Source organism: Ambystoma mexicanum, chromosome 10, assembly GCF_040938575.1.
Source record: "Ambystoma mexicanum isolate Mex_15411 chromosome 10, UKY_AmexF1_1, whole genome shotgun sequence".
NCBI classification, from domain to species: domain Eukaryota; kingdom Metazoa; phylum Chordata; class Amphibia; order Caudata; family Ambystomatidae; genus Ambystoma; species Ambystoma mexicanum.
Genome location: NC_090932.1, coordinates 645,520,850 through 645,536,948, shown reverse-complemented (window position 1 = coordinate 645,536,948; position 16,099 = coordinate 645,520,850). Strand labels below are relative to the sequence as shown.

Genomic DNA, 16,099 nt, shown 5'->3' with positions numbered 1-16,099 from the left:
TGAAGCAGAGCTCCAGGGCATTTAATCATTTCGCAGCTGCCAGCCAGTCTCGTTATATGGTAGAATATGTTAGAATAAAGCAGCTAAAGGCTTGAATTATGCTCTTCTTACGCCCCCCCCTTTACTGAGCCCTGTTAGAGCGTGTCGGCTCCCAGGACACGAATAGCACCTCATAGATAGCAAGGTATGGAATGCAACTCTTCCCCCGTATGTAGCTCGCTTCCAAGAACAGAAGCACTGTGTTCTGTTCAACAACTGAAAGATGCCTCCGCACTTACAAATTGCAAATTGTTACAAGAATAGATATTTGAAGGTGTCATAATTGTCGAAAGTGTCCATCATCACACCGAGTTCAAAGAAACCCAATAAAGGGGGGTTTTAAACATGTCATAGCTGATTGTTTGATATGCATTTTGTATATATGTAACTGATGTACGTAATTCACTCTCTTGCGTCCCTCGAGGTCTAGAGATACACGTCGCGGAGTGTGAGACCGAGTTGGCCAACTGAGACTTGCAATAAACTCTAGCTTTGGGAATACAACCTCGTGTCTGGCGTATCTATCGTGTGTGGTGACTCGCCTTGTTTCCATAGACGTAAGGGGCCCCTAGGGGCCCCTTTCACGGTGCTGATGATTAATGTTGGAGAGTACGGGCGGCAGTGGCAGAGAGGTAGCGGGCTGAAGAAGCGGTGAGGCTGGCAGGTGGCAGGAACGCTGGAGGGAGCGTTGGACTAAGCGCTCTAAAGATCCTGGCGAGAGCCGTGCAGGAAGAGACTCGGGTCGCGGCGGTGAAAGGAGATTGCAGAGCTGAAACTCTGCGTCATTTCTTCGGGTCCGGGCCGCCTCAGGAGGCGCCCGGACATCCAGTTAAGTGGCTCATGAATTTGTATATGCCTCTACGCTAATCTGCTAATACCTGGGTCGCGGCTGTGAAAGGAGGCGGCCAGGCGCAGAATTCTGCCTCATTACTTCAGTTCCTGACGGCCACAGGAGGCGTCTGGGCATTCAGTTAAGTGTGTCCCACGGTGTCCAGTCATAATTTCGAAAACATAATTTCGAAAGTAAAAAAAGTCGAATCAAAAATGTCGAAAAAAAAATGTCGAATTGTTTTTTTTTCAATATTTTTTTTTTGGCTCTAGTTTCTGTGAAAAAAATAGGTAAAAATAAAAAAAGGGGGGGTTGGGGGGGAACCCCCCCATTTCGAAAAAAAAACGTCATTAAAAAAAAATTCGACATTTTTTTTTTCCACGTTTTTTTTCGACTTTTTGACTTTCGAATATTTTGTATTCGAAATTATGTCTATGAACCGTGTCCCACCATATGCACATGTTATTATTCCCCATTTGCCGGGAATTGAGAGGTGGCCTGAATCATTCACTTGCTAAAGAAACATTTATAGCTCATGCATGCCTGCTGTGCCTGCAGGGTCTTACTAACAGGCATTTTCGGTTAACACAAGAAAAGGACTGGTTCATTATGGAGGTGTTGAGAGAACACACAATGCTTATTTCAACTACACGTACAGCGCTATGTTCCTCGTTTTGTGGCTTCTGCTTGCCCATTTAGGGCCATGTGTCTCTGTCACAGTCATTACAGGGAATTCCCTAGTTTTTGCCATCATGCTTACGCAATATTATGTTTTGTGAATGAGGGGTTGGTTATTGGTGTTCGTTGCATTTAAGTTATGACCAGTAACATATATGTTTTATGTGCTTATGTGAGTCCATTGAATATGTCATTCTCTACTAGTTCTAGGTATTAAGGTTAGAAGTCCAGGTGTGGAGAGTAGTATTCATGTGGTAACAAGTCAGGAGCTGTTTTGTCAGGCAGGAGTTATGTGCAGTTAGGTTTTTCTATGTATGCATGTTTCTTCACCCCATCTTCCCTTTGTCATTCCATCCCTTTTCCCTAACTCCGTCTTCCCCCCATTGGCTGCCACGTGGTTTCCTGTATTATTAATATTCAGGTGCCCGTGCCAACCACGGTGGGAGGGTCGATCTATTCGGCTTCTGTGGTTCTGGAGAGGGGATTGATACCCTCTTCCTTTATGCAGTATTGACAGAAACCTTGGGCAGCTCAGAAGAGTAACTGAAGAACAATCCAACAAAAGTCAAAAATCGCCTACTAGAACTGGACTGGATACATACCTTGGACGTAGCTGCAGCCTTAAAGCTCTCAAAAGCACTACCGTACAATCCTATCAAAATAAATCAAACAAGGATTTAGCGGGCAAAATTTCCTGATAAAAAAATTCGGCAACACTTCATGAGGATTTGCTTGAATTTGCTTCATACAAACGAGATAATAGCAATGACAAGTAAATCCGGCCTTAATAGCTGCAGGTTTTGTAGATTTCCGAATCAAGTGGAAACTATAAAACATCTGCTGTTGCAATGCCTGGGGACTCAAGATGACCGTAATATCCACCTTGGTCATTATTCAAAAACCATCCATGTATATTTGTCCATGTGAAGACAAAAGCTTGGAAAAAAGAAAAAAAAAGAAATGTATCATGTGATTTGGAAATGTATCATGTGATTTGTAAACCAGAACTGTGCTCCATGTTTGTGACCATCAATTAAATACCGTTTAAAAGAAAAAGAAAACAGTGCATAGGCTTTGAATATGTGTTATGGAATGTTTATCACCATAAGGGATAAGGAAGGCTTCTAGATTTACTGTGAATTTAGGTTGAAAGTAAGATGTACTTATTAATTGATATAGTAAGCAAGGAATCAGAGCAAATGAATATGAAATCTTTTTTAAAAATAATCTTTCAATAGAAAAACAGAACTCGTTTACTAACAGCCGCAGAAGAGAGCACTTACTAAGGGCACGTGTTCCTTCAAGGTAATTTCGAAATCTTAAAAATTACAAAGTAAGCTCTAAAAAAGTCCCACTTATCAGAGGCTGGTGGAATATGGAAAGAGTAGAGAAGAGTAAGATAGAGAACGTTGTACGAACCTGGGAAGATTCTTGTTTGATAGAATCAGAAAAACCTTTATCACTGTCGACAGTCAGATATCCTTTCTGCAAAAGATAAGAGAGGGCAATATGTTTGGTATTCTCTAAAAGTGAAGACAGAGATATTTGTATACAGCTCTTGCTGAGACACCACAAAGAACAGACAGCTTCCGGTTGTGGGGATGTTCTAATGCACATGGATTTCCACAGTGTGAATGACCCAGACTGACAGGAATATTGCCACATGGATATTTCCAAATTGGGTCACATGCATCTCAGTCAGAAGGGTTCAGGTAGGATCTGACATAGCAGACCATGCCAATAAGCTGAGACCAAAGAGATGGTTGGTAGTCTTTTTTCCATTGTTCAATCCAGTTAATGCCACATTCAAACAACTGTATCAACTCTAAATCCTTGTCAAAGTAACATGGCATACCTATCCTGGTACATGAGAAAAAGTGCTAACATTCCCACAATATGGACTGTAATTGAAAAAGGAGTACCCATGACATATCTAATTGTTAAGAGACTTCTTGTTTAAAACAATTTGATATTGCTATTTCACCACTTTTATTTGTAATGTCAATCCACGCAACAATATCTCCATTGTAATGGTGTTACTGTTGTTTGCGCCTTTGAAGGCATACAAATATCCCCTTACCTTGCCAATATGTGTTTTACATAAACCAGCTTATTCAGAGCAATTCAATACATTCGATATTTTGGGAGATATTGAGACATAAAATTAAAAAGAAGTTGTCAAACGATATTAGTTGTAAAATCACGTTATAAATAGAAGAGTAAATCATTAGTAAATGATAACTGAAACCCAGTGCACAATAACAAAATTGCACTGGTAACTCCAATCATAGATACAGTCATTGGATCACAAATAATAAACAAAAAATAAGCGTGATAAAAAAAGTGAAAAACAGAAACCGAATTATTAGTTGGTTCTTTAACTCTTATGTATATGAAATTCACTGATATAGTTTCAATTCATATATTAGCAAAAAAACACTGAAGGATTAAATTGACTAATGGAAATAAGCAAATAGAATCAGCACCACATATGCAAAATAAGTCAGAAAAATGCATCGTATCAACAGTTTGTGTATCTATTTGTAGTGCATCCCGTTGGAGTCTAGTTCAACTGTATAGGGCTGTTATAAACTTTGTAGTGTTTATATTTATTTATGTATTGTTCACTTGGTAGGCGCTTATGCAGCAAGTAAATTCTGTTTCAAAGCGCCCATAGGGCAACAGGAAGGGGGGAAATGGGAATGAGCCAAATTTAAATACATAAAAATATTAAATACAGTGGAGGGGAAAAAATGACAACCCTAATATGCCTTGTGAGTATTCAGAACGTGCAAGTGCAGAAGGGAGGGGACAGTGGGGGTAGGTGCTGGGGTGCCCGTGCTTGTGTGTGAGCAGCAGATGAATGGTAAGTGTTAACCTCCAGGACGGAGGGTGTGCCGAGTCAAGTGCTTTGGTTAGACAGAAGCGGGGGGTGATTCAGTGCGGGAGGTAGGGCCCCGAGGATGCATAAGGCACCTGGACACCAATCAAAGCAAGTGTGATAATTAGCAGAGGAGAGAAGGGGGGAAGGAAGAGGTAAAGAGGAAAGTTTTGAGGAGCTTCCGGAATTTAAGGAAGTCCTGCTCAAGGGAAGAGATCAACCTCCTGCCCTCTGTTTAGTGAAATGCTTTACACACAAAGAGTTGGTGCCAGAGGAACGAAGAGGTCTAGAGGGAAATATTTAGTAAGACAGAGTTGCAGATAGTGTGGTCCCCGGCCCCAGACAGCCTTGTGTAGGATACAGAGGGATTTGAATTTAATCCGTGAAGCAACCGGGAACCAGTGAAGACTTTTTACGGCGGGAGAAATGCAGTCCCTCGGCTTGAGGCCAAAGATAAGTCTTGCTGCCCTATTCTGGATTAGCTGGAGGGGTCACAGAGTGGAAAAAGGTAGATTCAGGAGGAGGCAATTGCAATAGTCAATCCTAGAGAGAACCAGGGCTCAGGTAACATTGAGCTTCTGGGGGAAAGTTAGAAAAGGTAGAATTCCTTTGAGAAGGAAGTGCTGAAAGTGGGACTACTAGGCAATGTCCTGAGTGTGAGGGAGGAAGGAGAGAGAGGAATCGAAGATGACTCCAAGGTTTCTGGCTTCAGAAGACGGAGCAGGAGGAGAAGCCATTGAGGAAGGCCAGACGGAAGAGAAGAAGGCGTGAGCAGGGGTCCCAATGGGAAGGATCTCAGTTTTGCTGGCATTAAGGCAGAGATCATTGGAAGTGCACCGGCCTGGATGGCGGATAGGCAGTCAGGGATGAAGGAAGGTCCAAGAGGGTCAGCAAGAATTTTTAAAAAGAGTTGTGTGTCGTCTGCATAACACTGGAAGTTGGGGGAGAACGATGAGATGAGGAGTGCCAGCTGAGTAAGGTAGATGTTAAAGAGCCAGGGGGGTTAGGGGGAAATGACAGAACCCTGGGGGGCACCACAGGTGGAGAAGGAAGTAGGAGAGGAGAAGGTGCCCAGGATGACTTGGGAAGAACGGTCCGTTAGGAAGGAGATCAGCCAGTCCAGTGCCCGTTCCAAGATGCCATGGGTGTCATGGAGCCTTTGTATGAGGATGTAGTGGTTGACTGTGTCAAATGCAGATGAGAGATCAAGTAGGATGAGGACAGCTGGGGAGTTGGTATCCAGGGATGCAAGAAGTTCTTCACAGGTGTTCAGAAGAGCAGTTTACGTGCCTCTGGATGCTCGGAATCCAGATTGATGGTTGTGGAGACCTCCAACAAGTTCAGTGTGAGAGGTGAGTTGGGGCAAGGCCAACTTCTCCGGCAGTTTCCCCAGGAAGACGGGGGTGGAAATAGGGCAGTAGTTTGATGGACAGGTATGGTCTGTTGATTTTGTTTTAAGGAGGGGACACACAAGGGAGTACTTGAGGGAGGAGGGGAAAGATCCAGTTGCAAAAGAGTGGTTGCAGACATCGGCGAGTGCAGGGGCAAGATAGCCAAAGTTGTCCTTGATAGTTCTAGATGAGCAATGGGAGACCTGTTTCCTGTTTGGAAGCGACCTTTATGGAGCGGGCAACTCTGGTGACATCTTCAGGGGTGACAAGGGCGAAGGAGGAGGGTCAGGGCCAAGGGAGGCAAGGGGGCGTGGGATGGTTTGGGAGGGTCAGTGTGCTGCAGAGGGCATGGGAAGGAAGAGGGGAGGAGACTACAGAAGGGTTGGCTCGTTCCCTGCAGATTTTGAAAAGTTCAGCCGTGTTGTTGGATGCACCAGATAACCGTGCCTGAATGTGGGCCCTTTTCTTGGCACAGATGGAGAGTCTGTATTGACTTTGGAGCAGGCGGCAGGCCAGTTTGTCAGAGGGTGAGTCTGAAGTTTGCCACTTCTGTTCCGCCACTCTGCACATTTGTTTCAGGTCTGCAAGTTTGGATTCATACCAGGTGTTATGCTTAGAGGCGGGTTTCAGGCAGATCTTCATGACTGGAGCAAGAATGTCAACAGGGTTGGTGATGGACAAGTGGAAGTTGCTGAGAGCAGTGTCGGTGGTAGAGTCTGAGTTGGTGGGAAAAGGGGGATAAAGGTGGAAGTGAAAGCAGCAGCTGTCCCTTGTTTCATCAGGCAGATGTTCATCAATGTGGTTGGCAGGGCTTTTGGGGTGGTGCGATCAAAGGGCCAAAGGGACCCAGGTGGGAGGAGAGAAGTGAGTGGTCTGACCAGAGGAGATGAGAGAGGCAGGTCAAGAGTGGATAATGGCGTGCATAGTCTGTCCAGCAGAGTGGGTTGGACCAGAAGGTTGAATGGATAGAGAGGTGCAGAGGTCCATGAAAAGAGTGGGTGCTGTGCCAGGGAGTCCAATTGATGTTGAAATCAACCAAGAGGAGCAGATTGGAGGAGGTTGATAGTAAGGAGGAACAGAAATCAGCCCATTCAGAGAGGAACAGGGAGGTGGCGCCTGGAGGCTGGTACATGGTAGCAATGGTCAGGGTGGCGGAGGGTGAGATGACCAAACTTGCATACCAGGCTCTCAAAGGTAGAGTAGAGCTGGGTGGGTAAGATGGAAGAAGGAACCCACTCATGGAAGATGAAGGCAACCACACCTCCAGCAGAGTGAGGTGGAGGCTTGGAAATTATCTTGAAGTCATCAGGTAGGAGGGAGTCAAAAGCAGTGACGGAGCTGGAATTGAACCATGTCTCGGTAAGAGCGAGAACGTCGAAGTCAGTGTCTTCAAGAAGGAGGCTGATGTGAGTAGAATGTTTGTTGGCTGAGCGTGTGCTAAGAGTTGCGAGGTCTCTGCCTTTGAAGGTTTTCTGAGTACAGGGGCGTGGCACTCCAGTCAGAGGTGGCGGGGGTAGAGAGAGTGGTAGGGGAGAGGCAGGAGAAGGAAGAAAGTTAATGAGGACAGCAGGATCCGGTCAAAGAGAAGGAGGTTGGCTTGAGGACCCTGAACCAGGATAGTGCCAGTGTGATAGACATTAATGATGCAGCGTGATGAGAAGAAGCCTGTCAAGTCCTTCAAGAGGACTTCCCACTTGGTGCTACCATTAATGGGAGGGGAGAGGATGTGAAAGGGAAGAGAGTAGAGATGAGATGAGGAGTTCATAGGTCTGGAGCGGGGACAGAGAAAAGGATATCAGTGAAGATCTATCTGGAAGATGCGCTGACATAGGTGTCTGCGATGCGAAGGCCAGGATTAGATCCCAGAATGTATTTCTTGTATTTTTCTCGTCCAGACCTCGTAAGAGAGGGAGGACAGGTGATAGTGTAGCAGTTAGAGAAGATAGGAGAGATGGTGAGTGTCATCTCAGTGGTAGAGGGTAGATGACAGAAGGAAAGAAGGGGGGGCTGCACTGCACAGTCCTGGACCTTACTTCAAGGCGGCCTAGTAATAATGAGGGTACAAATACAAATGCAGAGCAATAGGTGGGGAGCAGGAATCAATTATAAAAAGGATCACAATGCAGTGCACAAAATGGATGCAAGATGTAAAGCACACCCACATAGATACGATTATAAAAAGGATCACAAATGAATGCGGTGCACATAGGGATGCAAGATGGAAATCGAAGAAGCACAACGTGAATGAATTTACCTAAATCATCTATGATTATAGGGATTTCGTTTTTATTTGTCTTCTAACATAAAAATAGAAGTCGATTTTAAGTGTACTCCTCTTAACTAGCATATTAATTCCTATATTCAGATGTAGATATAGTATTTCCCTGATATACTTTTTTAAAACATTTTTTAATTTATTTGTGTATAATCCGTAGGATTTTTACAAAGAGAAGTGAAGAAAACAAAAACAGATTGTGCGTTTAACTAAGTCGGTTGTCTATTAAGGAGGATCCTACTGGAAGGTAGAGGAAGAGCGGTCAGTTTGTGTTCGAGTTGCCACTTGGTTTGGCTGACTCTGCATTGGAGATCAAGGCATTGTTGCTAGAGTATGTTGAAGGATTTTTACTGACACTGTTTGCCAAGCATCTCTGTCTCCGCCAATCATTCTATGCCACCATTGTTCTTCGTCCGTCTATTGGTCGTCCGTCTGGAATTGTTTGAGGTAAGCAGATCTAATCATCTGGTTTTTTGGGCAAGACAAGAACAGGTGGCGAATTGTCTCTTTTCCACAGAGTCAGCACTCGCTGGTCGCAGAGACACCTCGTAATGCCAGGATTTCATTTTTTTCCAGTAGATTCAGCCTGGCCCTTAAGAGATAGTTACGTGCCGGTCTGCTGGGAATTTGGCAATGTAGCCTTGTAGCTCATTTAGCTTTCTTGTAGCTTGAGGTAGGTGAGTCGTTAGTTTATTTGCCGCTGCTGCATCTAGAGTCGTGCACCAGTCCAGAGTTTTGAGTTTTTGTACTACTCTGACCGGGTTTGTAATCAGGTCCTCTTCGTTGCAGACACTTGAGTTCAGTAGGGACTTGTTGTAATTCTTCCAAGAAGATAGTAGTATGCCAGTTTTCTCTTGCATTTCTGTTCCTATCAATGCATATATTGATTGACTGTTTTGGATTAGGCATTTTCGGTATAGCAGAAGAAAGTTGGCGTTTATTTTTTCCAATAAGACAGAAGACTTTATTCTCGCCGGATTAAAGACATCGGTGTAGATTTAGGAAGAGACAAGACAGTCCTCCAGAAATGAGCTTCCAACCTCGGCCAGATTTGTTTTGGTATTGGTAATAGAGGCATCACCTCAGCTCCGTGCGTGATGGTTGGAACAACTTTAATTTTGTAGAATTCAATGGCCGGAATGGTTGAAAATCAAGTCTACTGCCTTTCCTTGGACAGCCAGTTTTTTTATTTAGCATTCTAAGTTTTCCTGCATCGCGCTTTCTTGTTTGGAACTGTCAAGCATTACGCCAAGGTATTTGAACTCTTTGACGTTCTCTATCTCGTTCTGTTCCAGATACCACAGTAGTTTCTGTTTTTTTCGAAGCCTTTTCGAGGATCATTATTTTAGTTTTGTCTTTATTAATTTCCAGGTTGTTTTCAGTAATGTAGCGCAGTAGGCTGTTGAGCTGCCTCTGGAGACCTATTGGGATCTGGTCGAGGAGGATAAGTTTGTCCACATACAAGAGTCGACTAATTTTGGTGCAGGCCAGTTTTGGTGGAAACGCTCTGGTGGAGTCTTCCACATTCGTGTAGTCGCCCATGCAGGCTTGAAAAAGAGCTGATGCAAGGGGGCTTCCTTGCTTGACCCCTCTTGCAGTGGGGATTTCTTTGGAGAGGCTCCCTTATTGAGTTAAACACACTCGAAGTGTCATGCCTGTGTGTAGAGCCTTTATAGGCAATAGGATATATTTCGGGCAGTCCACTCTTCTAATTTCGACCAGAGCCGTGTTCTATCGACCAGGTCGAAAGCTTGGGTTAAGTCGATAAAGTATAAACAAGACTTGGTTCCTTAGAATTTAGTCATGCGCCCTTGTTGTCAAAGAGAAAAAGCAGGCAGAGAACACTTTTTCTCCAATGTTAGACATTTGGCTTTTAATTATACAAAGTTTCTGAAGCGCCCTTTGTGATTACACGTGTTTCGACGTCTCCAGCGTCTTTTTCAGATCAGGGCTGATTCTGTCGCCATTTTACAAATTAACATTGCATTTACAAAACAGATAATTAAACCACAATGATTGTATGAAAATAGTATTGAATACACATTTTCGTTACATAAATTCATGTGAAAAGGTGGCCATTGAGGGAGGGGGAAAGGTAGGAGTGTTTAGGGATGGTTGAGAATAGAAAAGAATACACCAAATAAGGCATTCACAAATAATAATTGAAAAAGAAAAAAAAAAGAAAAAGGGTCACATTATTAGTGATTAATATCCCATTCCACTTTTAAATCTTCAGTGTACAAAAAATAATAATTGGTGAATCAGATGAAAGGTACATTTAGCTCTTACCTATTAATGTTGATTCAATGTTCATATTACATGGTTTAGGTTTAGAGTTCATGGGTTAGTTAAATCCCTGAAAAAAATATATATATAATCCAACCCATTAATGAGCTGCCTGAATGTTACTTGGTAATATTCATTTCAGGTAGTTTTAATGACCATTCCATTATTCCAAATGTTTCTAAGATGCCTTCCCTTTTTGTCTAAGTATTCCGATCTAAGAAACATATTTTCTTCCCTCCTTAAATATGGGAAACATCCTAAATGTTCTAAAAGGGAAATGTTAACTTTCCATTCCTGTCAATGGGCTTATTGCATTAAAATTTTTTTGGAAGCGAACTGCGTGTGGACCCAGTTTTTGTTTATACCCACCGCGTTTTACTTTAACACATACGCGCTATCAAGACACGCTTCCGCTAGTCCTTAAACATTATTCCTTAAGAACTTGTGTGTTCACGAGTGTCCACGTGTGTCCGCATTGTCTAAGAAATCCCCCCCTAGACGGGAGCCCCTCTAGCACGCTTACTTGTGAAAGCGTGTCCCGTTCCGAAAAGTCCTCGATTGCTTTTCATCGCTGGTCTATTATTGTTGTGTCCATGGAAACCTGTTGCCTTAGTCCTACTTCTGTTTTCACTTCGATGATCGTGTTTCACTAATGTGTATGTGCGTTTGCTGACATTAATCACATTCTGTCAAGTCAGATTGCTTCCATATATATTAAAATGAATTACTGAAACTAATTTCGGGATTTCGAAGTAAAAATTTATAATTGCACTAATAATGTTGTCACGATTTTTTTACACTTCGAACATTTTTCATAATGTCTATCTTAACCATCTTGGGCTGCATATACGTTCTTTGTTGTTTCTGTGTCTTATTAACCAATGTAAATGGTTAACATGGATTATAAAGAATATAAAATAAACGTCCCTTGTAGTCCTTTTATTATTTTCGTTACCGCGGCCATATTTTGGACAAGCTGTGATTTAACTCCATGGGGCTTGCGTCGTCTTTTTATTGGTTTAATACGAATTTTAATCCAATTAAAGTTATACTTGGATATACAATGTGCATAAGGCACAAAGTATTCAAAAAATAGGCGAATAGGGGTTTTTAGCATAGGGAGGGTTATTATATTACCTTTGGATGTTGATCAAATTTGAAAACTTTTTTTTGTGTGTTATGCATGACACATTCAAAAAGTTCCTATTTCTATAGTGTCTGTATACATTACTTCCTGGTCTCGGGACCATGAACTGAAATTAAGGCAAGAAGAAGCGAAATTAATTTGCAAATTTCGCGCTGTGGAGAGAGGCCTGAACTCTGACCATGAAATGGCCTCATTTCTTTAATCAAAAATGGTAGTACATGTTGTTGAAAGCCAGTTGGCAGTGAATGTATTATGAAAAACTGTTTTACCACAAGTAATGTATACAGACACTATAGAAATAGGAACTTTTTGAATGTGTCATGCATAACACACAACATTTTTTTTTTCAAATTTGATCAGCATCCAAAGGTAATATAATAACCCTCCCTACGCTAAAAAACCCTATTCGCCTATTTTTTGAATACTTCGTGCCTTATGCACATTGTATATCCAAGTATAACTTTAATTGGATTAAAATTCGTATTAAACCAATAAGAAGACGACGCAAGCCCCATGGAGTTAAATCAGAGCTTGCCCAAAATATGGCTGCGGTAACAAAAATAATAAAAGGACTACAAGGGACGTTTATTTTATATTCTTTATAATCCATGTTAACCATTTACATTGGTTAATAAGACACAGAAACAACAAAGAACGTATATGCAGCCCAAGATGGTTAAGATAGACATTATGAAAAATGTTCGAAGTGTTAAAAAATCGTGACAACATTATTAGCGTAATTATACATTTTAACTTCGAAATCCCGAAATTAGTTTCAGTAATTCATTTTAATATATATGGAAGCAATTTGACTTGACAGAATGTGATTAATGTCAGCAAACGCACATACACATTAGTGAAACACGATCATCAAAGTGAAAACAGAAGTAGGACTAAGGCAACCGGTTTCCATGGACACAACAATAATAGACCCGCGACGAAAAGCAATCGAGGACTTTTCGGAACGGGACACGCTTTCACAGGCAAGCGTGCTAGAGGGGCTCCCGTCTAGGGGGGGATTTCTTAGACAATGCGGACACACATGCACACTCGTGAACACACGAGTTCTTAAGGAATAATGTTTAAGGACTAGCGGAAGCGTGTCTTGATAGCGCGTATGTGTTAAAGTAAAACGCAGTGGGTATAAACAAAAACTGGGTCCACACGCAGTTCGTTTCCAAAAAAATTGTAATGCAATAAGCCCATTGACAGGAATGGAAAGTTAACAAGTTAACATTTCCTTTTTAGAACATTTAGGATGTTTCCCATTTAAGGAGGAAAAAAAATATGTTTCTTAGACCGGAATACTTAGACAAAAAGGGAAGGCATCTTAGAAACTTTTGGAATAATGGAATGGTCATCAAAACTACCTGAAATGAATATTACCAAGTAACATTTAGGCAGCTCATTAATGGGTTGGATTATATTTATATTTTTTTCAGGGATTTAACCCATGAACTCTAAACCTAAACCATGTAATATGAACATCGAATCAACATTAATAGGTAAGAGCTAAACGTACCTTTCATCTGATTCACCAATTATGATTTTTTGTACACTGAAGATTTAAAAGTAGAATGGGATATTAATCACTAATAATGTGACCCTTTTACTTTTCTTTTTCTTTTTCAATTATTATTTGTGAATGCCTTATTTGATGTATTCTTTTCTATTCTCAACCATCCCTAAACACTCCTACCTTTCCCCCTCCCTCAATGGCCACCTTTTCACATGAATTTATGAAACGAAAATGTGTATTCAATACAATTTTCATACAATCATTGTGGTTTAATTATCTGTTTTGTAAATGCAATGTTAATTTGTAAAATGGCGACAGAATCAGCCCTGATCTGAAAAAGACGCTGGAGACGTCGAAACACGTGTAATCACAAAGGGCGCTTCAGAAACTTTGTATAATTAAAAACCAAATGTCTAACATTGGAGAAAAAGTGTTCTCTGCCTGCTTTTTCTCTTTGACAACAAGGGCGCATGACTAAATTCTAAGGAACCAAGTCTTGTTTATACATAAGTCAAGCGGAGGATAGGCGCCAAGGGAACTCCGTTGGTACACATGTCATGCGACCGAGACTGGACAGTTAGTAATTACTAAGAAGGGCGCTGAGGTCCACTTGGAAGGAAACCCAACTTACCAGGCTCCTCTCTTAAATTACCTTAAGTCAATAAAGGCCATGATATTCTCGGTTCTCCCTCCAGGATCTTGCTTTTGAGAGTGCTCATTGCTGAGATGTTAGCTGTTGTACCTGCGTTTCTTTTAAATCCTGACTGGAAGATGTCATTGCAAGGGGTGTTTTTTGCCCATTCCTGGAATCTTTTCAGTAATAGCGCTCCAAGGACTTTCCCAATGCAATCTAGGAGCGCTATTGGCCGATAGTTTGATGGGTCAGTGGTGATTCCCTTCCTGTAGATTGGTACAATTATTGCCTTCGTTCAGGAGGGAGGGATGGATTTCTGTTCCGCACATCTTGTGAAGATTTTGCTTAGAAGGGTTGCCCATTCTGTCGGATGGTTTTTAAGGTCCATGTTGGTTATGCCATCGGGCCCGTTAGCGCAGGTGTTTTTTTTAGTTTTTTGAGTTGGTCGAATATCTCTTCTTGATCGTTAAGTATAATCCATGGCGAGGAGGTGTTTTCCTTGGATAGTGCAATCCGCTGCTGTGGTTCTTTGAAAAGCAGGGTGAAACGATTGATCCATCTGTGTTCGCCAATACTGTTCAAAATCGAGTTTTTCCTCGGGGGCTTTGTAGATCCTAGAAGCGACCAAAAGTCTCTGGCTTTGTTGCCACAGATTGCTTTCAGGATGTTTTCTGAGTCACTCTGGTAGAGTTGAAAGTGACGTTTTTTCACCCAATTCCGATAGGTCTTTGTGGCCGCCGATATTATTATGTTGGCTTGTTCGGGAGCCACGGTCCTGGCGTTGCGCTTTATTTTCCGAAGGTCCCGTCTTTTAGCAACTAACTGGGCGTTATATGAGTGGAGGTGGGTAGCGGAAGGTTTTTGTTTCGTTGAGCCTTCTGTGGTATAGGGTAGGAGTAGAGACACATAGTCTGGGTTGCTTTTACGTTCTGGACTTTCGCTGTAGGTGTATCTCCTGGACAGTTCTCTAACTGAATCAGCAGTGAGTTTTAGGCGATTGCCCTGGTTGTTTGGTTTCACCCAGAGCGACGTGGTTGTTGTCTTGTCAATGCTGTCCAACCAAGATGTTGTTAACTGGTTGTGATTGCTGGCCACCGTGCTGCTGACTTTAAAAGACGTAATCATTTGTAGGAGTGGGCATGATACGTAGATGTAGTCGATGGTGTCCCGCAATTCTCCCTGCTCCCATGTTGGTAATCGGTTTTCATTCTCGAACACAGAATCGAGATTGAGCATGTCTCTTGAGGCAATTACCTGAGACCATAGGTGGCCTCTCTGAGTGGTCGCTATAGGTTTGTTAGTTTTCCCCTTGCTGTTGTAGGCGATTTTACATGACACGTTCAGGTCGCCACAGATTATGAAGGATGACACCTGGTGAGTTGCCTGGATGTCATCAATCGCTTTCTCCAGCATGTCGAGCTCAAACTTCTATGGCTGCTGAGTTCCAGTAAGTGCTGAGAATTACGATGGGTGTATGCAAGGGTGACGAAGTGGCTGTTGTCGTCTGGACCCAGACCCGGAGAACTGCCAATAGTGATAGGTTCGACTGGAGGGTTTCTTTTATCATAAGGCCTTGTCCCTTGCGGCACGCGGTGAACAGGCCGGCGGAAGGGTGGCCAAGTAGGCCTTTTCTTGCTGGGGCCAAAACAAGATCATAGCCGTCCAGGACTGGTTTGTCTGTAAGGCAGGTTTCTTGGAGGCAGATGATGTCAAAAGAAATCAGATTTGCGTCTCCAGGGGCGGTCAGGTGATGGTGGCCTCTCGTATTCCAAGAGCATAGTTTTAGGTCATAAGAGGGTGTGTCGGCTGTTTAATCGTCTCTTTCCACATTAGGCCGACCTGTGAGTTGCTATTTCTTACGGTTTAGTGCCAAGGCCTGTGGCAGCCATGCCCATAGGCCTTGTTGAGTTGGTCCTTTGTCTCCCGGTTTTTCAGGGGCCCTTGGAGCCTCCGTTCTTTGCGTGCGGGAGCTTTGCTATTTTAAAGTTCGGGTGATCTCTTTTTGGCTTGGACGGCCTGCGTCCTTCTTGACCTCGGGTTCGGGATGTTTGATCTGATTGGCAGATTCTTCACAGTCGTCTACACATGATGTTTGTTGCGCGTCGGTTTCCCTTTGGAATACGATGTGAGATTGTGGTTCTCTTCTCTCTTTCGTAAAAAGTTCTTCTTTAGTTCTCTTTTTGGGAGTCGTTTTCCTCCCTGTGGGTAGACTTATGTGAGTTTTTGGAGGAGAAGTTTGAAGATGATGGCCTGTTTCGTGTGCTCCGTAGGTCCGACAATCGAGGACCCTGATTTCTGGTTGTTGATTCTCCAAGTATGTAGCCCAGTTTTCGGAGGTCGTGGGACTCTCGCCTTATTAGAGTTGTCACCCTCGTTGACGGGATGTGCAAGTAGGACTTTGCTTTACGGTGACTGTTGCT

The 16,099-nt window shown here is 42.8% G+C and overlaps 1 protein-coding gene across 4 annotated transcripts in view; it reads right to left on the bottom strand.

The window, feature by feature from the left end:
* The window catches only part of LOC138491614 (nuclear body protein SP140-like), a 3,009,150-nt gene that overhangs the window by 1,174,364 nt on the left and 1,818,687 nt on the right, over positions 1-16,099 (bottom strand). For all 4 annotated transcript variants that reach the window (XM_069618235.1, XM_069618234.1, XM_069618232.1 and 1 more), the window contains one exon: positions 2,966-3,031. In XM_069618235.1, coding sequence (XP_069474336.1) covers positions 2,966-3,031 — 66 coding nt within the window. The remainder of the gene's footprint in view (positions 1-2,965; positions 3,032-16,099) is intronic.